Source organism: Porites lutea, chromosome 1 (assembly GCF_958299795.1).
Source record: "Porites lutea chromosome 1, jaPorLute2.1, whole genome shotgun sequence".
NCBI classification, from domain to species: domain Eukaryota; kingdom Metazoa; phylum Cnidaria; class Anthozoa; order Scleractinia; family Poritidae; genus Porites; species Porites lutea.
This window is the reverse complement of record NC_133201.1, coordinates 18,132,214-18,156,297: the sequence shown is the minus strand read 5'-3', so window position 1 is coordinate 18,156,297 and position 24,084 is coordinate 18,132,214. Positions and strand designations below refer to the sequence as shown.

At 41.8% G+C, this 24,084-nt stretch overlaps 1 protein-coding gene and 1 long non-coding RNA gene across 5 annotated transcripts in view; both read right to left on the bottom strand.

Annotated features, from left to right (window-relative positions):
* LOC140946088 (uncharacterized) overlaps positions 1-24,084 on the bottom strand; it is a 70,242-nt gene that overhangs the window by 14,053 nt on the left and 32,105 nt on the right. The gene's annotated exons all lie outside the window — the stretch shown is intronic.
* On the bottom strand, positions 16,412-21,610 carry LOC140948845 (uncharacterized). Its single transcript, XM_073398119.1, has one exon. It carries the CDS (start codon positions 21,305-21,307, stop codon positions 16,412-16,414), a length of 4,896 nt encoding a protein of 1,631 aa, XP_073254220.1. The 5' UTR covers positions 21,308-21,610.

Here is a 24,084-nt window from a genome sequence, read left to right as displayed (position 1 = left end):
TTTCCAGTTATTAATGCCAATATTATCGGAAAAGTGAAGACATTTCGTAGCAGTGAATATGTTTGCAAATCATGTCTATAGTCTAATTAAATGAGGTAAGTCATCGCAGAACGCCGTCAAGCAAAGGATCGAAGACAGTGCATGTTGAATCGCTGGCATTTCATTCATGAGCCCGCGATATGGGGACGAGAATGGGGTTCGTTGCCAGAGGGGTAGGGATGCTTTGCGCTAATGATAATGATAATCGACCTATTCGGCTAACTCCAATTCAAATCTCCCGGGGTCAAGATTCTTTGTGTACTGTATTTGCATTATAATGTTACATTCACATTTATGGAAATTCCTGAAACAAAACGTTTTATCCCCAAAGGGTTTGAATTGAGTACAACCGTTTATTTAGCCGAATAGGTCTATGTTGATAATAATGATGACAACGATAATAAACAAAACAAAAGCAAAATAGCCGCTCCAAAACAATATTAAACTCCCGCCAACATTTCGTGCCGCACGGTAGGTTGACAGGGTTGGACAACATTTCGAGAGGGAAGGAGAGGGTAACAGAAGACACAATAAAGATTTCCTCTGAAATAAAGGACAGTTGGAGTCGGAGTTATCGATTAAGCGGGGTGAAGTCGAATTCAGCTCAGGGTTTTAAGTTCAAAATGCCAATGGGCTTTTTGCTGGTGGAGAAGACCCCGAGTATATTGCACACAAGTGAATAGTGTTTTTTCGCGCGCGCTGATTGGCTAGCCGGGTGATAAGCCAAGTACTATTTGTTTCCGAACAGCGCCGAGGAGAAGCAAAAAACATTTTTAAGTCTTAAAATGCTTGAACGGGTCTGTACTAGAGGATAAAATATGAATAGTTTTCACAAACTGGCGACCAAAAATGATTTTTTCTGCTTATCTGACACAAATTAACTGTCATTTTTTTTCCTGCAGGGATTTGCACGACAACAAACTCAAGACGCTTCCGTCAGGGATATTTTCAGATCTCGTTTCCTTGGAGCAATTGTAAGTAAACGACACATTTCTTTGCTTATAAAGTGATAGAAATCTCCGAAAAGTAATCAAAGACCTCTCACGGTACTGGGGCGCTAATCAACAAGAGTCAGGAATTGATTGTCCTCAAGGTGTCGTTATTCGTCTTCGAAGTTTGCTAATTTTTTCAGCAGATTTGGCTATATTTCAAGGTAGGTCTTACTGATAAGCCAAGCCGAGGTTCGAGGCTAATAACACTTACCGAGACTTTGATTATACGGGATGGAAATCATGCACTTCGCGCGTGACCTACAGTATATCTGCTATCAGATAACTAAATAATCTGTAGGTGGCGCTGATTTTCACAATTAACTATAGGCTCTTATCAAATGAGAAGAAAGATAGTGGACGCAATGTATAGATAGATACATGGTAAATAGATAGTTTATTCAAACTTGAAATTAAAAAAAAATTACAGCTCTAGAGCTGAATTAGATAAAACTACAAATGAATACAAACATTTTAACCACGCTAAAATGTACATCCCCAAAAATATCTAATAAAATCACCCGGCCTATATACAATTTCTGTAAAAAAACTGGAGAAAAAAAAAACTCTTTAGTCTGTCCGTTTTACAAATGGGAACGTGAAATTTTCCGTTATTTTTCAGATTAAGACTGTGTTTGTTTGAACCTGGAAAAAAAACTGTATAGTTTGCCAGGTCCGGATTGTTATATATGTTTTGAAACAATTTGACCATTTGAACCTGTCCTCGCTCAAAAGAGTTTCTAAACTAGCGAGTCCTAGTACCTCCTGATAGGTGCGAGCATGCGAGAGAATTAATAATTCTCATGGCGCGCTTCTACAAGCCCTCAAGCTCATCTGAGAGGTAGCTTGGGATTGAGTTGTGAAAAACGGGACAAGCTTACTCTATGACCGGACGGACGCATGTTGAGAAAAAGTTTATGATTTCCTTGGTTGCGATGCTCGCCGTCTTTAGTTGCTTTAGGTAGTAGAGCCATGCCGAGACCTTGCTGGAACTTTCTGACATGTGACAGGTTCATTTCAGATCTATAGAAATGTTCAGGCGCCAAGTAGCTTGACACTGGACATCACCTCGATTGCCTTCTCGTTGATGGTAGTTTCATAATACTAGCGAACTTAGCATAGATCTTTGCAAAGGAGAATTCGCATCTCTTTACATTTGCTTTTGTTCAAGGTAAGTTTGTTCGTCGGACTCACAGGGACTCAGCGACCTATTCGTTGACAGTGTCTTGAATCACGTTTCCTTGATTCTTAGCCACAGGCTCTGGAATTGTTGTATCGTCCACGTACTGCCATATTTCTGTATTCGTAATATTAGGGTGTTTTTTTGTCTTGTTATGAAACTGTAATGTGCCCGGGGGTTTCACGTCAAGGAAAGAAAGCGAGCCACACAAGTCAGTAAAACTTAACAAAAACTTTAATTAAATGTCCGACCACACACATGGCAAAAACGAACCAACTGTTCTCTCGCAAAGTACGGTTTAATAACAAAAAAAAATTGGTGGGAAGCAAATTCTATAATAATGATTCATTTAAGACTTGGCAGTTAAAGTAATACAGAGTGCGTGCATGTCATGATTAAGCAAAACAATTTTTAATGGCTTTTAATTGAAAGGAACCTCTTCTTCAGCTTTTGCTGAGACAGTGCCTCAGGGGAAAGAAGACACTGTCACGGCATACGGTTTGAATTTAAATTCTTTTATAAATAAGAAAAAATCCCGTTTAAAGATCATTGTAGACAAAACTTCTACTCCTTTCGAGTAATCGAAAAAGTTTTCAAGTGCTTTTGGAACTTTTTAAAACTCGGGAAACAGGTTTTTCGTATGTCTTTCCTAGCGGCTTGTCGTCCTTATTATTTCAAATTCCTTGATTAGAATAACGAGAAAGCTCAGAATACATGTCCGGGCAGACAAATCAGTGTACTTTAGGGTAGCTTGTTTAATATATTAATGACATATTCCTTGAATCCAATTTCATGTTTGAAGAAATCTTGCACTTAAAACATTTTTTTTTAACTTAGGGACCGATCGTTTATTATGTCCCAGAGGGGGGGGGGGGGGGGGGGGGTTGGTGGAGGGGGTACAATTTTTGAAAAGGGTTAATTTTGGGGGGTCAGTTTTGAAAATGTACAAAGTGTGAGGGGTGTCGAAATTTTAAGACACAGGACTGACATGTTGTAGATGTTAAAACATATCATAATTGAAACAAAAAAAACACTTTTCCTTCATTACTAAAAAAAAAAGTCGCGCTGACGACTCTTTGTAGACAGGCAAACCGTGATGAGGATCAAGCAATTTATCTCTGAGGGCTTGTTTATTTGGACAGGAAAATTCACTGAATGAAGAATATAGATTGTAGGCTTCTTCCAAATGCATCCATATCCATGCATCAGATGTTCTTGCACTGCTCTCAGACCTCGAACTGTACAGTTCGCGGTCTGCGTCCCTTGCTTTGACCTCGGCAGAATAGACTCCAGCAATAACAAAATTTCATTATTATCAAGACACTGGAGTGAAGATCTAAAATAGTTTCCCTTCGTTGACTTTTCTCGGACTTCACACCGTTTCTCATGCCGCCAGCTGCTGAGCCCCACGTGACCTGCATCTTTACTTGATTTGGTAGCCGCCATTTTGAATGCTATGTAACCAAGCTTGTCCCAGGACCCCATCAACTATTTTTACCAAACCAGACAATCAGAACCCCATCTAGCTTTAATATGAAGTCAATGTCCAAAGAAGGAGAGAAAATCGAGTCATCTTAAAAGGTGGGGGTGGGGGGGGGGGGGTGCATTTTAAAAATTCTTGTCGCCAAGGGGGGGGGGGGGGTACAATTTTCATATTAAATTATTTTAGGGGGTTACAGTTTTTATACACCACACTTTTCTGAACCCCCCCCTCCCCCCCCCCCCGCCCCGGGACGTAATAAACGATCGGTCCCTTAACAAGAGAGTATGGGAATCTAATGAACTCGATCTGATGATTTATTTGCAAACGAGTAGCTGCAGAGGTAACCCGCCTGTGTAGGTGGGGTAAGCCACCGAGTTATGTTGCTCGGTCTGCCGGATATGGTGACCCTCTCAGCCGGGATCATATTTCGAGTACATTTAAGGAGCCAAGGAGCAAGGTTTAGCGCAGTAGGTTAGTGCGCGGCTTTCTGTGCGGGAGGTTTCGAGTTCGGGTTTCCATGTGTCACCGCATTTCGACTAATCTATTCTTTCCGCGTAGCCTAGAGTAGCTTTAAGGTGATTTCTTAGTAAAAGAACCTAACATGGATTGTAGATGAAACTTGGTACACTGATGTAACAAGTCAAGAAGATGATAAAAAAGTAATAAAAAGTGGGGGTCACCGTGCTCGTTCGGACGTCACAATGCTGACAAATACGGCTATTTAGGACCCTTTTACAAAAACCGCGGGCAGCTCAAAACTAGACAAAAAGGAGAGATTTTTTCGATGATGCACGTGGTATCGCACAGAATTTGACTTTAATGTATTGTTTATCCACTTACGTACCAGAAAAATGCCTTTTAATGCCCTTGTTTTTACTTTACGCTCCAAAGTAGAATTAAGTTGGACACGCGCTAATCGACCCGTGATAGCTCAATCCGTACAATTTAGTAAAACTGCCAAAAAACTGAACATAGATTTGTGCAAATTTTTTTCTCATCGAAAGGAAGCACTGTCCTTATTAAAATCATGAAATAAAAAATGGGGGTCACCGTACTCGTGTTTGCGGTAGAGCTGCAGAGAGTGCGCACCAAATGCATTTTCTCCGATTTTTGAGAGAGGACTTGGGCGAGTTTCAAAATAGAATGTATGTGAAAGGGGGAAGAAAGTATTGAAAAATCCGTTTTTACAGAATTTTCTTTAGGACACAATGTGATAAAGAAAGCGTTTAAATGAAAATCAGTGAGTACGCACAAGTTAAATATCCACTATCGAGGTTCTCCGTTCCGAGAGGAAGTCGAACTCAGAAACACGCGTACTGCTTACGTTATGCACATTCCCAACACATTGAGTCTCACCTCGGCAAGAAACAACAGCAAGCAAAAATTCCAATAGCGTTTCTCTTCAGTCAACTTCATTTTAATAATGTTACTTCACATGCTCTTTTCTATGGTGGCCATCTTGTTATGCGCAGTAAGAGATGCGCAGTGCAAAACCAGGGAATCACCATAAGGTCATTTCTCTGGAATAGAACTTGCAATGAAATTTTTGTCAGAATTTACTGAACTTTGGTTGTTTATGTTGTAGAAACTAAAGTTTTTGGATAAAATTGAGAGGTCCCCATACTCGTTTAGGAGCAGCACCAACTTGTATATACGCAGAAGTGCTTAAAATACCAATATGAGTACAAGCTTTGAACACGTTTCCGACGATTTTTCCTTTTCTTCGCTAAGAATAAGTTTCTATTTATTCGAGAGAAAGAAAGAAGATTAAAGAAATAGGTCACCATCCTCGTTTAAGAGAAAATGAGGATTTACCTCCCTGGGGAGCTCCAGTCTTAAGGCAAAAGCCACCATGTTTATATGTGCCGGCGCTAATCAAGCTTAAAATTATGCTCAGCAAGGATGCAAAACTAAGGAAAAACCTTTTAAGTACTCGTAAAACGGAGCACTAGACTGAGCACTGAGTGGGGAGGGAAGGGGGTGTGACGTATATTGAGCGCACCGGCGGCATCAGATTCGTCAGTCTAATGAGGACCGTCTCGTGATACCCACGTAAAAGAAGAACCATAACCTTTCCCTCTTGACTTCTTTCACCACTTTGTCCTTCTAATCAGTGGATAGCACAAGGCAAGAAAAACGACGACTGAGTCGAACTTCTTCTGAGGTATACATGGAAGATTATAACCAAATTCCGTGATAACCTATAATCAGGCATCAAGGCTACGACACCAGTTGAAAATTAAAAGTGGATCTTTTTCATACTTTTTTTATTATTATTTTTCATCCGTCCGTTACTCCGACGAGTCTCGTTGTAACCAACGATATTTCTGTTCTTTAGTAGCCTGTGAACAGGCTACCAAAGGCCTGTTCACAGGCTAGTTCTTTAGCAACAACATAAACCAGTTATGCAAATGCCCGATATATCACTTAACTGAAACATTCCTCCATGTCTCCTAATTAAGGAATGCAGTAAGCAAAGTGCGCCTAGTCCTTGTGCTCTTTTCAATCTGTCCGTTCGAACTGCTCGCATCACCTCTGAATGTATGGAAAAAAACCAATGCCACACCAGTGCATATAAAAGACTCTATGGAACCGACCGAAAATTATAGGCCTATTTTCTTGTTATGTATTATTAGCAAAGTCTTGGAACGTTGTGTCTGTATTAAACTTTACAATCATGTTAAACAATTTATCAGTCCTCTCCAGCATGGCTTTTTGTGAAATCGCTTCTGCACTACACAACCGCTATCTGGTAATGCCTTTAGTCAAAACCTGGACAAAAATATTCAAACAGACGTTATCTACCTGGACTTGGCTAAGGCCTTTTATTCCGTTGATCACTAAATTATGCTTCAAAAGCTCAAACGATATGGTGCGGAAGGCGGCGCGCTTCTTTGGTTTACAGATTACCTAAGTGGAGAATTTGGAAAGTGTTGTCTGGTAACGGCCCCAGGTTACATCGGAAGTTCCTCAAGGCAGCCTACTTGGTCCAGTTCTACTTGTTCTCTTTATTGAAAAGTTACTGCGTGTGCATGAGGAGAAGGATCTGGGTGTAGTTATTTCGGACAAGCTTCCCTGGCTCATGAATAAAATGCGTGGGAAACTTGTTTAATTTATGCTAACTTTGTTTAGGCAAGTACTAGTAATGACGTCACAACTCCTTAAGGTCCATTTGACAGTTTAGTAAGCCTATTGTTCTTTGAACAAAAAAAAAACCTGCCACCTTTTAAGTCAAACGGGCCATTTTAAAGGTAAATCTTCGGATTTGTAAGTCCGGGTTCACGCCTTGCCATCGCGTTCTTCGCCTCTTGGAGAAGAAACTTTGTTCCACTTGCATGGCTGTGTTTAATATGGAAACCTGTGGTCTCGCCCGTTTGTCACGTGCTTTCTGATTCATGGTTATTACTTTTTCTAACCTTTAACCGCCGTACCGCTTCAAAACAAAGAACTATTAAAGTCTTAAAGCGATGCTGACTGTACAGCTGCTGGGAGTAAATCTCTTTCCGATATATTGTCAGGTGCGACGGCCTGGCTTCTATTGATCATTTCTAATGGTACATCTCTACCAATTGGCAACAGTAAAGTTCCCGTTCCCAGAAAACTGTTTTCTTGCAAATGCAGTGACCATTTTTTTGTAAATATTAGAACGTGATACTTTTTCTTATTTCTGATTCCATCGAATAAAAGTAGAGCCACGTCATAAAGTCTGTCATTAGGGACTAAAACCCCTAACCTTTCCTAGAAAATAAGAGATACTATAACATATTATCCCCGCAAAAATCAAGATGGGTCACTGAATAACCTGTCGAAATAACAGGGATATTTCTTACATCAGTCTCTTTTACAGTCTTCACAATTTTTAGGCAATAATTTCATTTCCAGTTACATGCTACTTCCGGACCTGAAAACAACAAACTAAATCAAAAATGGATGACAAGGGCAGGTCGTACGCAGGTGCAACCGTTTAAATTGTTTCCGCTGTACTGAGTGTCTTGATATTAGCCAGACACGAAAGAGGCACCGCATAAACGTATGAAGATATGAGTTCGCTTCTTACTTCGTGGCCTAGTCAATTCTAAGCGTAACCATGCCCCTTAGCCTGTGTACAGCCGCCGCTCCTTTCCGATTTTTTGGAGGGGAGGGGCGGCTGTACACAGGCTAATGCCCCTTCCCAGGAAATTTCTGTCAAGTTCTCACAATGAGGTCTGCACGGTGTCAGGGCATTTGTTGCCGTACCTGTTGAATTTTCGTCTGTTTTCTGAAAGCAGCGGCATGTAGCTCTATACAGTGACAAGGGTGCGTTGGTCCTGGATACTTTTACTACTTATTTTGGTTATTTGGGGCGCTTTAGATTTATTTATAATTCTCCCAGTTCATGGTCATCGAGGAAGGATAAATCTATAACTAAACTACAATCGGCGACAAAATTTTGGAGACATTGTAAGCAAATAGGGTACCTTCAGAGAACAAAAGAATCCACACCCCTCCCTCCTACCCTCCATTCATCATCATCATTATCATCAGGTCGAGCTAGCTTGGGCATTCTTGAGTCTATCACTCCATCTATCACGGTCCTGCAACAAAGCAGGGAGGTCGTTTAGAAGGCATCCCGTGTCTCTACAGAGTTGATCGATGTGGGTGATTGCAGGGCGACCAACCCTTTTACCATGGTTAGGTGACCAGAGCAGTAGATCGCTTGCAAGTCTTTGTTTTGCTCGCCAGCAGTGACCTGCAAAGCGCATTCTTCGTTCACGTAAGATTGTAGAAATGTCAGGGATGGGTCCATTAAGCTGCAGTTTGGTTGGATGGTGTCTCTAAGAGATGTTAAGTATAGCTCTTAGCATCTGGTTATAGGATCCATCGAGCTTGGACTCGAGCTAGGGATTTAGTTAATGCCGGACTAGGGAGAGACACCATACATTAAAACTGATTCAACACTGGCACGAAAAAGGCTCCGTTTGAGGATGTCTGAAAGAGCGGATTTCCAGACTGTGTCCATCTTATTCAGGGCGGTCCAGGCTTTAGCTATGCTGATTTTCTTGTCTTTTTCGGTGGAATTGATTTCGCTTCCTAAACATGTAAATGATTCCACTGATTCTATTGATTCTATTTGTTGTTTTCTATATATAGGTAGCTCGAACAGTGGCACAACATTGCCTGGAGGGGATGGGGGAGGGAAAGACTTATTTTCCCCTTTTGAAGTCAGTAAAACGTCAGAAATCCTCTTTAGGGCGAAGTGTCTCAACTAATTTTGTCGCCGATTGTTGCTACCACTAAAACTCCTGGCCCCTTCTTTATTGTACACAATTAAGACTCTTTTAACTTAGGACTTGCATTTAGTTGAAAATTCCATTGAAACAATTACAAATTGCCGTCTGGATTAAACGATTTGAATGATGGTTGCACAGGACAAATTCATTTACAGTTGGATTTAATTGGATCGTCCTATTTCTGATTTACGTCTACTTTCTCGCAACGTCGTCGTTTAAGATGAATGTTTTTTTAAAGCACTTTACAGCAAATGTGTAACTCATGCAGCTCATGTAAATCACTACATGTCTTGGAAACCTCTTCTTTATTTTCATGAAACAGGATACTGTTGACTGACTGTCTTTTAAAAGAATTTTCTAGCTCAATAAAACATTAATTATAAATCATGGACTTGTGCTAATTACTTAAATGTATCTTGTTGGTAGTTTTGTTAATCTAAAATTAGAAGCTAGCTTACCAGAGTGTGAGATTTACTGGGAGTAGGTGTTTGCAATCTATCTCAGGTAATTTTTGTTTTTCTTTTGTTTTTGGGTTATGCTGATAAAGTTGAAACAAGAGAAAAATAAAAATTACCTGAGATAAAAAAAAAAAAAAATTACAACATATTTAAGATTCCGTACGAGTAACCTACGCGGCTAGCATGCAAGGAAGGCATAAAGCCGCAAGTAGTTATGCACACAAGTGCAACACGATCAGATGTGGACAATACTCATTTTAAAGTGTTGCTATTTTGTTCCATTATTGCTAATTATGAATAACATGAGTGACAGTATTATTGTTCTATAAAGCCTCATATTGCTGGTACATATACAAGGCCTAAGTGGCCGCATGTAAAATACCCTTCTTCGTTACCGTTTCAAATGTTACAAAATTACAAAGATTACAAAATTTGGAGCAGTAGACAAGAAAATGCCCATAAATCCCGCAGGGAATTAATGTAACTTCTCAGCTCCCTCCTCAAAATTTAGACAACTGGCATTGTATTTCTTATCCTCAAATACGCATCGCTCTACATTAATACTTCGCAATCCTTTTTTGATTATGCATGGAGTACTTAATTATGGTATATTAAGAAGTCATAATCCCGTGTATTGGCTGCAGATGTAGTGGCTTTACTGGTTTCTTTTTTTTTGCGCTTTTAAAAATGGCGTATGAGAAGCTTCATACTAGTAATATGCTGAAAAAACCATATGCAAAAAATGCTGAATTAACCTTTTAATTCCTTGTGCAAGGCCTGCGTATCACCACGGAAAACGGTTTCTATAGCTTCAATCTCAAACCATACCAGACGTCTGATTTGCCAAAAGCTATAACCAGAATCTGTTTTAAAGTACAACTCCAAGTAGTGATTAACCAATACGGGTAGGAAGAGACTCAGAACACTAGATCTGAAATGCAACACTTTCCCGCTGTCCATGAATATCTGTACAGAACAGGCCAGAAGGTTAGCTAGTGAATTAAAGATGAAAAGTAAGAAAAGCCATTGAGATCTAACAGCACGAAACAGAGACGGGGGCTATGATCTCCCTACGGTTTTTCAATAATATTTTGTCACGCGGCTACACTAAGCTCCAGAAGTGTACAACATAAAACTACTGTCAAAAAGTTGTAGAAAATTTATTGCTTATAAATTAGCATTGTGATTATAATATTGTTAAGCACTAGGTATTAAAATCAAGTGTACGATTGTGCTACTTAATTTGGGTTGTAAACATTCCTCAAAGTCTATTAATTATGTTGTGTACAACACCTTTCCATCAAGTTGTCTACTTAGTCTTTTTTTCTTATTCCCTCCTGCACTCAGGAAAAACCAGGGCATCAGTAACTGCTTAAGAGGGTATCTGTTGCTTTTAATGATTCCCTAGAAAAAAAAATCATCTATGAAAATAAGGTACGCACTCCTTCCAGCCTAAAACACGTCCGTTGCATAAAAATACAATCCCATCGGCCATCACTTCCTACCAGCACAACCTTGTTAATGGTGAGTGGTCTCTTGCAGCTGTACAGTGATGCAGTCTAAACGTGTGTCTTGCTGTTAACATATTCAATAATTACATTTACATGTATACTATTCAGAGGTACTCCTCCATTTCAAAGTGGCACCAACCAGAAATATCAGATTTCTCTCAAAATCTCTGTAGTAAATACTGAGGGTGTACATGTACATACAGTCCGTAAAAGCCACACTGGCAATGTATTAGTTTAATTTTTAATGATTAACTTGCATCTTCATTGTAGAGCTGTTCAATCCATTGCACTGGGTCAGTGGTTTCAGTTATGCATAAATAACTTGTTCTTAACTGTATGTGCTTGTAATTTGTGTGCTATTTCTCTTCAATGGCACTGTAATCGTGAAATCCGTATTTACGTGGCTGTAAACAGAAAACAAAAACATTCACTTTCTTTGTGACAGCTCATTCTTTGTAGGGTTTCCTCTCTGAGGAAATAGTACCAAAAAGAATATCCCTTTTGAGGATAGTTAGAATAATACTCACAAAGCATACCCTGTTAATTCTGCTCAACACTGTTATAAACCTTGCTGATGGGAGTAGCCCCTATCCCAGGCCCACCGGTTTGCTAAAGCTTTGAGAAAGTCTCGGTAGTGGTTGCTATAGTACTTTGATTTATTATACCATATGGAAATTTATCCACCTTGCTTTTTAAGCAACTAGCCATCAGAAAGGTGATGAATCGCGGGGGGGGGGGGGGGGGGGGGAGGAGGAGTTGTTGCTTTTGGGTTCAAAAGCATAAAAACTTCCAGTAAAAGTTTGAGTAAAATACAAAATCTGCCTTGCCATCAGCACAAAAAAAAATCCCATCACAGGAGAAGATCGAGACTTGCCATTCCATTTAAAGAAACTAAGAGTCATCATTGAGCGAAACCAAGAAATTGATTCAGTCAACCCAACTTGGAGGTGATAATCCGCCTGGACCACAAGAAAAAGACCTTTGTCTTTTAAAACTTTCCCCCTTTGCCCATATTGTCTATATTTGATGATAAAATGTATTAAGAGGGAGAAATGTATAACAAATGTTAACATGTCTTAGCTGCGATGACCAACCCACAGGGCCTCTAATCCCTACTTAAAAGTTTGTCTGTGTTGGAAAGTGTACTTCAGAAAGAGGATCGACAATCAAGGGCACTCAACTTGGGTCACTCTGCTCTAGTACCTGCCTTTCTCTCTTCCAGTGTTGTTTTGTAATCGTTTTTCGGTGGAATTGTCCAAGTTCAAGGCCAACATTGAAAGGAACAGAGAAAAGGAGGTCGAGCACAACATGTGAACGTTATTCCTTCAATTGACCCAAGTTCTAATGTCACGGATTGTAGATTTCATTCTTTTTTTCTGGGTGGGGTGGAGGGAGGGGGCATGCCCCAAGACACTAAGATTCTAAAAGGGTCTTAGTCACCTTTCCATAGCACTCCCCATGACACATGGGTAGCCACCCTATACGAGACACTAAAAAATAATATTGAAACAGCACTCTCTGTAAATTATCCAAAAAAAAAGAGAGAGAAAATTCACAAGTTCAAGCATTGCCACATAAAAAAAAGTATTTCATAGTACAGTTGTATGTAAGCTGTTATTTTAAACATTTTTAGTTTTCTGGTGAAATGACGAATGATGTGTATGCAACTGTATTTAAAAAAAAATACAGTAGTTCATGGGATTTCACCTGAAAAATAAAAGTCATTCACAGGCATGTTGTGGGTGGTGAAAAAGAGTTCTGCTGACTGAAAATCTCCGAGCCTGCATAACTGGCAGGATCGTTTTTGTGCTTGGAGGTTTTTTGTGGCAATTAGCCACAAGATCTAGAAGTGAGCGTCTCCTCCTTATTCTCCACATGACTTTACAGCTCCTCTACCAAACCTTTGTGCACACTTAACATCCTGCCAGCTACGCAGGCTAAAAATGGCCCCTCTCCATCACTTAAAATTCAAATGCTCCATCCCTAATAAAGTTTAGTAGTTGTTGATGTTGTTGTCCTTTGTCAAAGGATCAGCTTACCCTTCCCACAGCACATGAAGGAAAAAAATCAACATGGCTGACTGAAACACTAACCTTTACCCCCTGCCCCCAACATTTACAAAAACTGTAGAAGAATAAAAATACTCTAATACTGTTAATATTCCTTTGTTGTTACATACATGTACATGAAGTGGAGCCATTACCTTTCTTTAAATTTGGTTGCATTTTTCCAAGCCATTATGGGTCAAACATGCACCCAAGGCTAATTTTTGAACAGACAAACATTCCACTATATCAATTAGGGTATTTATAAATAAACAATAGAAAAAACGCTGAGAACATTAGGCAAGGTTTCTTTCAGCATTTGCACAGAAATATTCATTACTACAATGTTGCAGCAGCAACTTTTATGTTTAATTTACACTACGGTATGTACTACAATAATACAACCTGTTCAGGTGTACACATGTATGTTAACTCATGATTACACTGTAAGCTGTAGTGGTACATTGTACATAATACACTGTTTCTACAGAACGACCAGCCTCCTCTCTATCAGCAATATTTTATTGAATATTTTGTTTACCTGTTTTAATTTTTGGTCCAGTATTTCAAGTCAACATAAATACTCTTACTCTTACATTTTATTACACATGTAGATTTCTAATAACCAATTCTCATTTCAAGACATTCTTTGACTGTAAAGCTCAAATCACTGTATCAGGTACCTTAAATCCTTTAAAAACTTTGTAACAGATATCTTACTTGTGTTTCACAACTGGACATGCTCTCTGCTGTGAAGAAAACAAAGAAAATGATTAAGTCCTTCAAGGCAAAAATTAATAATATATTTTTTATTTTGTAGTTACTCAAATTTTCTTGCCTTGCACATCAAGAAAACAAGAAACTTTTAACTTTTTCTTTCCGTCTCTGCTTTCTAACTGTGCATTTTTTAAAACCTTACAATGAAAAACCATGGCATTATAAACCAACCCTCAGAAAGAGGGCATATCATTAATTTTGTATATGTATTAAGCACCCACCAGCTTTCTCCAGCTTGCACTGTACTCATGAGAAAATAATCAAAACTAAACAAATCAGGGCAAGCACTTTACCTTTTTATGTTATAAAAACAAAAACATTGGTGGGTTACAGCTGCTGAATGGCAGATAATAATTAAAAAAGTAATCTGTGTTATAAAATAATTAATATTACAAGAAATTTGATGCTGACTCAGGTCAATTACACATAAAGGTTCTAAGAATAACAAAACATGATTACTATTTAGAAAAAAAGGTCTTTATTGTCAAATAAATTTTCCTCACCAGTACCATGAAAGAATCGAAATGTAAGGAAAACAGTGTGGAGCACAACTACAGTAATTTATTCATCTTGATAAGTGAAATGAAATGGAAAAAGATTTGCTTATTAATTTTTTGGACAAAAAAGTTGTGTTTACACCTGTACTAATGTTAAAGCTTAAACACTGATTCATTGACTATATCAATGTGAGCATTACATGTTTTTTTACAAATCTTTGTGCTATTTACATACAGAGAAACCCATTGATACAGTCACCAATGGGTCAAAAAAATGTGGCCGTATTATAATAACGGGGTGGCCATATCACCACGGCAGGGTCAAATTTCATGACTTGAGGCCATTGTGACAAATACACCATACAGTGCATTCACACTTCTTGAGTGACAACTGTTCTCTTTAATGAACAGCCGGGATGTAGTAACTACTGTAAAAAGTGCTTGGAACTTTCCTTCAGAACATAGAACACTTTTAAAAATCAGCCATATATAATTAAACCGTCCCAAATGGATTTTAGTCTAAAAACAAAACAAGAACAGGCTCCGCTTATTAAACTACATGTAGGTCAATAAAATTGACATGTCACAGGAATTTTGAATTTCTAAATTTCTATGAGTGACTGTATAAATGGGATGAAATTATAACAGATTCTACTGTTTGCGATTTTAAAGACCCGGGCCCAGTTGTTCCAACGCTGGTTAGTGCTAAGCCAGGATTCTTTATCTTTTTATCAAAAGCACTCTCTCAGATAATTTTCTCTATTCTTTTTAGAGTATCCAATCATCACTGTCTTGTAGGCAAAGAGAATTAAACTGAATTTGCTTTTTAAGCTCTCATATCTGAGTTTAAATTTCGCACTAACCCTGGGTTATCTTAACCCAGCTTTGAACAACCCGGCCCTGGCTGTTAGCTGCATTAACAGGTGACCGCATTAATGACGGTTTTTTTTATAAGAAAATGTATGGCCTTTTTGCCGGCCCCCCAAAAAGTGGCTGTATTTAATGAGTCGACCGTATTACCAAGGTGGCCGTATAAGGTGGGATTCCACCGCAGTACACAAGATTTCCTTGGTGCAGCATATACACCCTGTATGGATGCTTACCAAAAATGTTTAAGATAAACAGAAACTGTGATATAAAAACAAGGTGCTAGTACATGTATACTAAAAGTGCATGTAATTTCAAATCAATGGTCAAAGGAACAGCAAAGATGAAAAAAATGAAAAACAATTGACAAGATTCTGTTTTAAATTCCAGCTCAACTCAACAGATACCTCTAAAATAATCAGTTTTTTGGAAAAAGGATTCTCCAGATGAATTATCAGCATTTTTATTCGCAAAGACATGTTACTGTGCTCATTTGCTTACAGGAAACTTGTCAGGTATAATTATTTGAAAGGCATTACATGTATACTCGTGCAAAATTTACCAAGCAAAACAAACAAAGTATTAATTGAGCCTGATCTCAGATGACAGAAGAAGAAACGACAGGTTTTCCAAATTGTCATCGAGTCTAATCAGTTTATAACGTATTCATTATGTCTGGAGTGCAAATTTTAGAAACATTCCATGCTGCACTTAGCCCAATCAAAACCTAGTTGCCCAGCAAAAGTTCAAACCCTTCAAAACTAGACCCATAAACTGTGTCAACTCAGGCTTCATTTAAGGATTAAATAAATTTTGTTTACATGAATAAGTGCTTTAGTACTGAAGGGTAACTGGGTTTTCTTCAAGAGATTGCAAAAGTCTTGGGTAGAAAAATACTAGTAAAGGCATGGTCGAAATGTTGATCGAGTTTCACAGGTTACATTATTTTTTGCATGACCTTACATGAGTATACGACATGTAGCGCCAGTAAAGAGAGAGTCGGTCGATCGATGGCACGGTTCAGGTAAAGCAACTGCTACTTTAATGCTACTGTAGGCACAACAGCGAAATACAGAACAAACTCAAGAGCGAGACACGAGAGCGTCTAGGGCGCGTGTCCTTATCTACAGTACCGCTGACCGGTACTGGCGTGGCCTCTTTTTCCTTTCTTTACTCTTACAAATATGGTATGAGCTCAATGGTTATAGAAAAATTTAGGTACATGTAAACGGCTAACATGAATAACAATAAAACTTGAACAGTTTCTAGTGTGGGTCACGAGGACCACTGGCTAATTAATCCATATCAAAGTCCTCAAAACGTGCGGGTCGGCGTCGCTCACGTGTGGATCGGCGAGGAGGGGGGGTGGCGTCTGATTCGCTGTCGCTAGCATAGGGGTCTCTGGTTTCATCAGGGTGGGTCACGGTCACGGTATCGTGAGACTCATCGTGGCTGGTAGGGAAGTCATCAAGGTGAGGGAATTCCTGGGTAGAAGGTGTCGAGATCGCGCACGGAATGATTGGCGGAGGTGGTGGTTCTGGCTGTGTTGGTGGAGTTTCGTCAGATGATGAGTCTGCATCCTTATTGGGAGCAGGTGGTCTGTGGTTCACGACTTCGGATGGGACTCGATAGCACTCAGACATCTTCACTCGGTAAGACGTGCTGCGGAGTTGGGAGCCAACAAATTTCTTGACGTTGCAGAACGAGCCGGTTATTTCTACGACAAGGTAGCGATCGCGGGCTCTGGTCTTGTTCCGATCGGCATAGAGGTAGACTAAATCACCTACAGCAACGCGGTCAGTGGGGGTGCTCTTTGGGATAGGTGTCTTTGACTTCTCACTGTGGGGGTGGTTAGACAACCGTTGTGTATGTTGTCGTAGGATGATGTCCTGGTCTTGTAGGGGGATCTGCTGGTTTGTGAACTGATCACGTTGGGTCCACATCTCTCTTGCGGAAAGACCACGTGAGCGAAGGCGCGCGTTTAGATTGGCTGTGACCACGGCGAGTTGCACGTGGTTTACTGGACCGCCTAGTGGATCATGGCGGAGTAGTTCGCTTTCGACCTCCTGTACTGCCCGCTCTGCAATAGGGTTCTTGTTTCTGTTTTTGGCGTCGCCGATCTCAAGGGTGATCCTGTGGTGTTTCAGTAGTTGATCATCCCTGAGTGCTTTGAATCCTGGGGCTGGGTCGGTACGTATGACGGCTGTTGGTCCATCTAGTGGACGTAGTTGGACACAAAGACGGATAAGAGCGTCGCGCAGAGTGTTGTGACGCTCGTCTTCCAGCAGGGTTGTGGCTGTAAGCGATGTCACGCACTCACGTAGTACAAGCACAAGTTGTCTTGAGCGTTTGATGACATCTGCGGCAAATGATACGCCAACTGCGTCGGGAGGGGGGCAGGACGACTGCTCCACGCGCATTTTCGGAGTTTGGCGTAGAGAGGCACAGATGTGGCAAGCTTGGGTCACGCGGTCGATGGCCTTGTGTATGTCTAAGGCATATAGGTACCGGTTGGTTACAGCCTGGAGTTGATGGCTCGACGGATGGGTGAGCTGTATGTGTAGGGCTGTCAGCAGTCCATCAAGCACTTGTCGAGGGACAATGATGCACTCGCGGCTAGGTACAAGGGGTTCATCACGCCGGACAACGAGCAAGCCATCGTTTGCAATGGTAGCGACGTTCAGGTATCTTTTAACATCTTTTATGTTGGTAAGTTTCTTCGAAGGGCGTGTCCCTTGTTGTAAGTGGGCGCGAGTACGCCGCAGATCGGCACATTCGGCCTGAATGGCTAACCAGGCAGTGCGGCTGGTGAAGGGTAGGCGCTCATCACCACGCAGTATATCCTGTACCGATGTGTTTCTGACAACGGAGTCTTGGGTGAGTTTTGTGAAGGCGCAGATCTGGCAGGCTTCGTCTTCGCAAGGGGGTGCGTTGCGGCTGGCGAAATCAGAGGGTAGGATCGCAGATCCGGATACATGTCTGACGGACGCTTGATACCGGCTCACAGTTGATAGAAAGGTGGAGACGCGAGGGCTAGCGGAAAACTCCCCGCGACAGAGTTTTTCAAATGCCTGTACGCACGGTTTGCTGTCGGTTAGGATGCAGGCCTTGTGAAGGGATTGGATTAGGTACGGGCTGAAGTGTTTGGTGGCAACGGCAATAGCTAGGGCCTCCACCTCACACGGTAACCATGTCGGTTGTGAGCCACGTAGCTTTGTGCTAAAGAACCCTGCCAAATGAAGTTTGTTGTCACGGGTGACGTAAAGCGTGGCTCCTATTCCAGGCTTACGGACCGCCCCGTCGGTCACAATCCACAACTGGTCACTTGGTTTGGGTAGCGAGATGGTGCGAGCAGTGGAGAGGGCTTTCTGGGCATGGAGGAACCAAGTTCGGAGGTCGTCTGACCATTGTATGTGTTCTTTAGATTCGCGGCCAGCTACGGTGTCATCAAGTTGTGCAAGGAGTGACGAGCACCCGGGAATTACGCGGGAGAGCACCTTGTATGCTCCTATGAATGATCGCATGCGGCCAACGGTTTCGGGTTCAGGACACGAGGCGAGGGTGGCGATGCGGTGAGGGCTTGCTCTTAAAGTGCCAGCGTTCCAAATCCATCCCAGTATTGTTGTGGACCGAGGATTGATGATCGTCTTCGATGCGGAGAGGCGGAGGTCACACTTGTGGAGGGCTGCTAGAACCTTCCTCCAGTTTCGTAGGAGTTCTTGTGGCGTGTTTCCCCCACAGTATAGATCGTCTGCGATTTTGGCGACGACGCCTTCTTCTAAAAGGTGACCAAGGACGCGACACATAAGTTCTTCCAGTGCCGTTTCAGAGCCGGGTATGCCCATGGCCGACCGTGTGTATACGCGCACTCCCCGGAATGGGGTAGCTACCCCACAGTACTTCATGGAGGCACGCGAGAGGGGGATTTGGTAAAAAGCGCTGGTCAAGTCCGATGCGATGATGTGTTTCCACTGGGCGATATGGCGTAACGTGGAGTCCACATCTGGCATGAGTGAAGGTTGTGGCTTACTATAGCGGCCGACATCAGCGAATGCAGTAACTAGGCGGGAGCCACCATTGGGTTTCTTGACGAGAAATGAAGGGTTCAGGTAGTCGACCGTGACGTTTATGTCTTCGGGGCGACTGAAGACACCCAAAGCTTCAAGTTCGTCAAATTTCTGCTGGAGCTCCACTAGCTGGTGACGGGCATACTGTGGTAGACGGCCTTTCCGCTGGGGGGGTTCCACAGGTCCCATGTTGACTCTTGCTTCGAACGGACCTTCCGCACCATTGTAGCCCTTGATGTTTGGGTCGAACACGTGGTCATACTCGTCCAACAGCGAAGTGAACTTTGCTCTTATATCCCGGGGAAGTAAGTTGTCTGGGTCAAGGCGTACGGTTGACGAGTGTTTTGTACCTGGGATAGGTACTGATGGTTTGGGAGGTGGCTTGGCTGTTGGGGGTGAGTTGTCGCCGAGGGGTTCTGGTGTGAAGGTGGCGCGTACCTGGCAGAAGTGCTCATTTCGCTTGAGGAAGTGCGGCTCGGATGAGAGATTGGGAATTCGTATCTTTCCTGCCACGCTAGAGACTATGCGTGGGGTGGGCCACAGTTGGGAAGCTGACAACTGCCTAACGCTGGGGGCATCTGTTCGAGGCTCTAAGGCGTATTCGGAGTCAGTGGGGACGTCGTGTGGTAGGTCGACTTCAACAAACTCTCCGGGCCAGACGGTCATTGACGTGGGGGGAGAGCGGAGTACTATTGCACGACGTGCGGCGGGGTTTACTGTAGCCGGGTGTGGGGACCCGTAACTGACGATGGAACCGTTGTGGAGGATCACTTGGCGCTTAGCTGGGCGTACTGCAATATCGTTGGTTTCCATAAAGGGGGTGCCTGCCAGTATGTCCACGTCGAGGTTCTCAACGACGAGTCCTTCGAAGGTGAAATCTCGGCCTTCGCGGCTTAATAAGAAGCGTGTCTCACCGACGACCTGAAGGGGGGATGAGCCGTCTGCTTGGTGGACGGACTGGGAGCTAGATGTCATGTGGCAGCCAAGACGTTGGACGACAGTGTGGCGGATCATGTTTCCAGTAGCCCCACTATCGATGGTGATTCGTACGGGGTAGTGGGAGTAGAACATGTCTAGGTACGGTGACTGGCGGGTCTGTATGCGGAAGACCTTAGGGCCTGGGCCAGGCCTAGCGTCGTCGGTGTCGCTTTCTGGGTCGGTCATGTCGGGTGTGGTCTCAGGTTCATGGGGAGCATCAAAGATGTCGGCGATCTGTCTGGCCTTCGCGATGTATTTGCGGTCTTGGTCTGGAAGGAAATTGCATTCGCTCAAGAAATGGTTGTCGGGGCGACCTGCCTGTTTGCAAAGGGGACAGGACTTAGTGGGGCGGCTGGGTCGTGTAGTCGCCTTATACGGGGTTTTGACGCCGAGAGGTCTGCGGTAGTTAGTGACAGCGGTGCGCATGATCTTGGCATCATCAGCGGTGCGTATTTCGTCGAGCAGGGAAGTAAGGGCCTGAGATATCTCTGGCTTTATGGAGGCCAGAGTCCGTGATCGTAGCTCAGTTCCATACCGCTGTTTCACTAACTTAGGTAGCTCGGGGTGGATCAGTTTAAGCCAGGTGAGAACGATGAAATTCTCCAGGGTGGGGGTGAGTTCCTCATCTTCTGTGGTAACCTCACCATGGTGTGACAGGCTATTTGCACGGAGTAGAGTGTCCTCCACGAAGGCCATCAGTCTCTGAAAGAGATCCTCTGGGCGTTCATCTGCTTCCAAATGTAAGCCAGCGAAATCTAGAAAGTGGGCGCCTGTGACTTGGAAGCCAAAATGTGCACGAATCATGTTCCAAACAGAGTGAATCGAAGTCGAGTTCTTCACGAGAGAGGTCCTGGATATCACTGGGCAATAGTTGGCTATTTGTCCGAGCATTAGTTCGAGAAAATTGACCTTCTGACGGGCCGTTTTGCGTCTGGAGATCGGGATGGTTTCCCCGTCATCTGTGAGGCCGCGTAGGGGCTGGGACTTAGTCTTTTTCCCCCACGTAGCGTCTTCTGCGAGGAAAGGAGCGAAATTGCTGTCGAGGGATAAAGTGTACAACAGATTTTGTCTCCAGTTCTCGAAGCTGTTGATGGACTCGTTCTTTGACAGGCTCCACTGTTTTGGGGCTCGGAGGGTACTCGCCATAGTTGTGGTTTGGTTGCAAGTTTACGAATAAATCGTGCTTGGGCGACGAAGGTGTTCGAAGTATCGACTTACCGACGTTTGTACGGGTAGCTCTGGCTTTGTTTTCTTTTCGGTTTCTTGGCGTAGATCCGGAAGCGCTGCCACCACGCCAGTAAAGAGAGAGTCGGTCGATCGATGGCACGGTTCAGGTAAAGCAACTGCTACTTTAATGCTACTGTAGGCACAACAGCGAAATACAGAACAAACTCAAGAGCGAGACACGAGAGCGTCTAGGGCGCGTGTCCTTATCTACAGTACCGCTGACCGGTACTGGCGTAGATTCAGGAGGTAATTTGTACAAAATGTTTAAACTGAAACTGTACAATTACAACATAGACAATTATAATCATGTTTAGAGCAATTCTGCGCATATACAGCAATTTAACACCTGCGAATAAGAACCTGTGCGGGATTAAGAACCTCCTGGCAGAAATTTGCCACTTTAATACGCAAAATACAGGAACCTGTTTAGCCAATTAGCAAGATCAAGCAGGTTCTCATGTGTGGGTTTTGTTTATCATACCTTAACTTTAACCAAGGAGTGCAACATTGAGATTGTAAAATTTAGTATAACAAGAACATACACTGTACTGTACCATTAAACTGTATATTATGTTTGGTAATCAGCTTTGTTACCTGTACAACTGTAGAGTCATTATAATATATACAATTGTGAATAAATATTGTATTTTTAAGACCAAACTCAAGTTTATCCAGGTAGTCAACAATCTATTATCTCCTTCATAAAAATTAAGAGCCTAATTAAAAACCTATTTAGCCTACAGGTAAATTACAGTGAATAAGTATCCCAACATACAAGAACCTCCAGTGTTGTACAATGGTTTTTTTTTTGCCAGAATTCAAAAAAATAGTACTGGTAGGTTATTATTGGCGGGTGTTTTACTGCATGTATAATCAATAGCAAATGAAAGAAAAATAATTATGATCAAAGTATTCACTCACTGTCACATCTGTCCAAGCTTCGTCCATTTTTTGGCCTCAAAACAAACATAACGCAAACCTGTAGTACACTACACTCGCGCTTCCCAATAACACACGCCCTCAAAATGTTTTTCTCTATCACTTGAAACTTGAGTTCCATGCACGTCAATCAACATGCAGAGGAAATTGCAGATTCACCACTTGTGCAGTCAAAAATAATTTGCGCAGTGATATTCATGTTGATCAAAATGCATCAATTGAGAGTATATTTTTATCTACAGCTCTGTGTCTTTCAGCTTTTTTCATCGTCGTGTAAACCCCACCAAATGGCCGTAAATCCGTAAGCATCTTTGTTAAAATTATGGCTTGCACCACTGCCAACAGTTTATTGTTCCTACAGTACATGTATCTTTATTTTTCTTGAGGGTTAGGTATGCTTAGCTTTAGAGGATTTTAAGAAATCAAAGAGGGCTGCATATGTTTTTTTAAAAAAAATTCATACTAATGGACCATCTTGCCCTTGTGGACCCTTGCGATCATTGTGTGAACAAGACACAAAATTGAAAGACAAAGGACTCCTCCCTCAGAATTAATTTTGTTCTGGAGACATGTGACCAGAGGTAACCAGGGTGTCTCTTTCTCTCTTGCTTCGCCGGGACGGGTGGGAGAGAACCCTGGGAACAAGGTTGGGCAAGAACATTTTTGAATAATGAAGGGATTTCCAATTTCGCCGAGATGGGGGATTATAATGTTGAAGCCAAATGGACAATGGCTGAATGAAATAGCTGAAACACTCTTTTTTTACTATACAAAGGTTTTCAGGTAGCTAAGATTAATTTTTGATTGTGCAAAAACACAACACATGAGAAATCTGCCAAGGAATAAAGAAACGAAAAATATGTATCAGCAGAGAAAATAAATAATTGTCTTTTGAAATGAGACCTTTTTATCATAAAGTGAATATTGATGGAATGTGGATTTGTCAAGTTTTAGAACTTCTTATCATTCGTCATGCTATCAAAGAGAATCAAGAGCTTTAGATATCTTACAACAAATGCAAGTCTTTGCTCTTCGAGTGAAACACTGAGAGAACTTTCTCTAGCAGATAATGGCAAAAAACAATGGAAACAGTTGATTGACATCCATGAAGACTCAAGTTTCAACCAACAGAAAAAACGTTTCTAGGGGGCCGGTTATTGGGAACTGCTGTACAATGTAAAATCTTTGTTCTCAACATTATTCCTTTGTCAAATGCAAATAATAAAATGTTGACAGTACACACAACTTACATGTATCACATTAACTTAAGCTAGCATGAGGTCTTCTCGCAATCCGGTATTAAACATCATTTGTCAGTCAACGAAACATTCATAAGACAAAGAGATACATGTAAACTCATTGGCAAATCAATGATACTGATTCTCTACGTGCTTTGAACTTCATACACTGTACATAGCTTGGTTTTTCAATAAAAATTCCATTGAAAGAGCTAACTAGTAAATTGGTCTCTTGTAAAGTTGTTGGAGCGACCCATTCTTCTCTTGTGCTTTAATTTATCGCTGTTCAGATCAGAGCATGAGAATGGTAATGAAGCTCAAGAAAAGAAGCATCTTTAATTTCTACTTTTTCTTCTTCTTCTTAATGCTTTATTGTACACAACTATGACCTCCGTAATTATGTTTGAAAGCATCATGAATGTTGATGAAGGCAACAATAATATAAGGGTTGTAAATCCCCAAAAAGGCAAGTGCAAACAGGACCCTGGACCCATGCAAGCTACAGCATTAGAATGGTGA

Bases quoted from the DNA above. Each gene is read 5' to 3' on its own strand.
- LOC140948845 (XM_073398119.1), bottom strand. From the start codon at position 21,307: ATGGCGAGTACCCTCCGAGCCCCAAAACAGTGGAGCCTGTCAAAGAAC.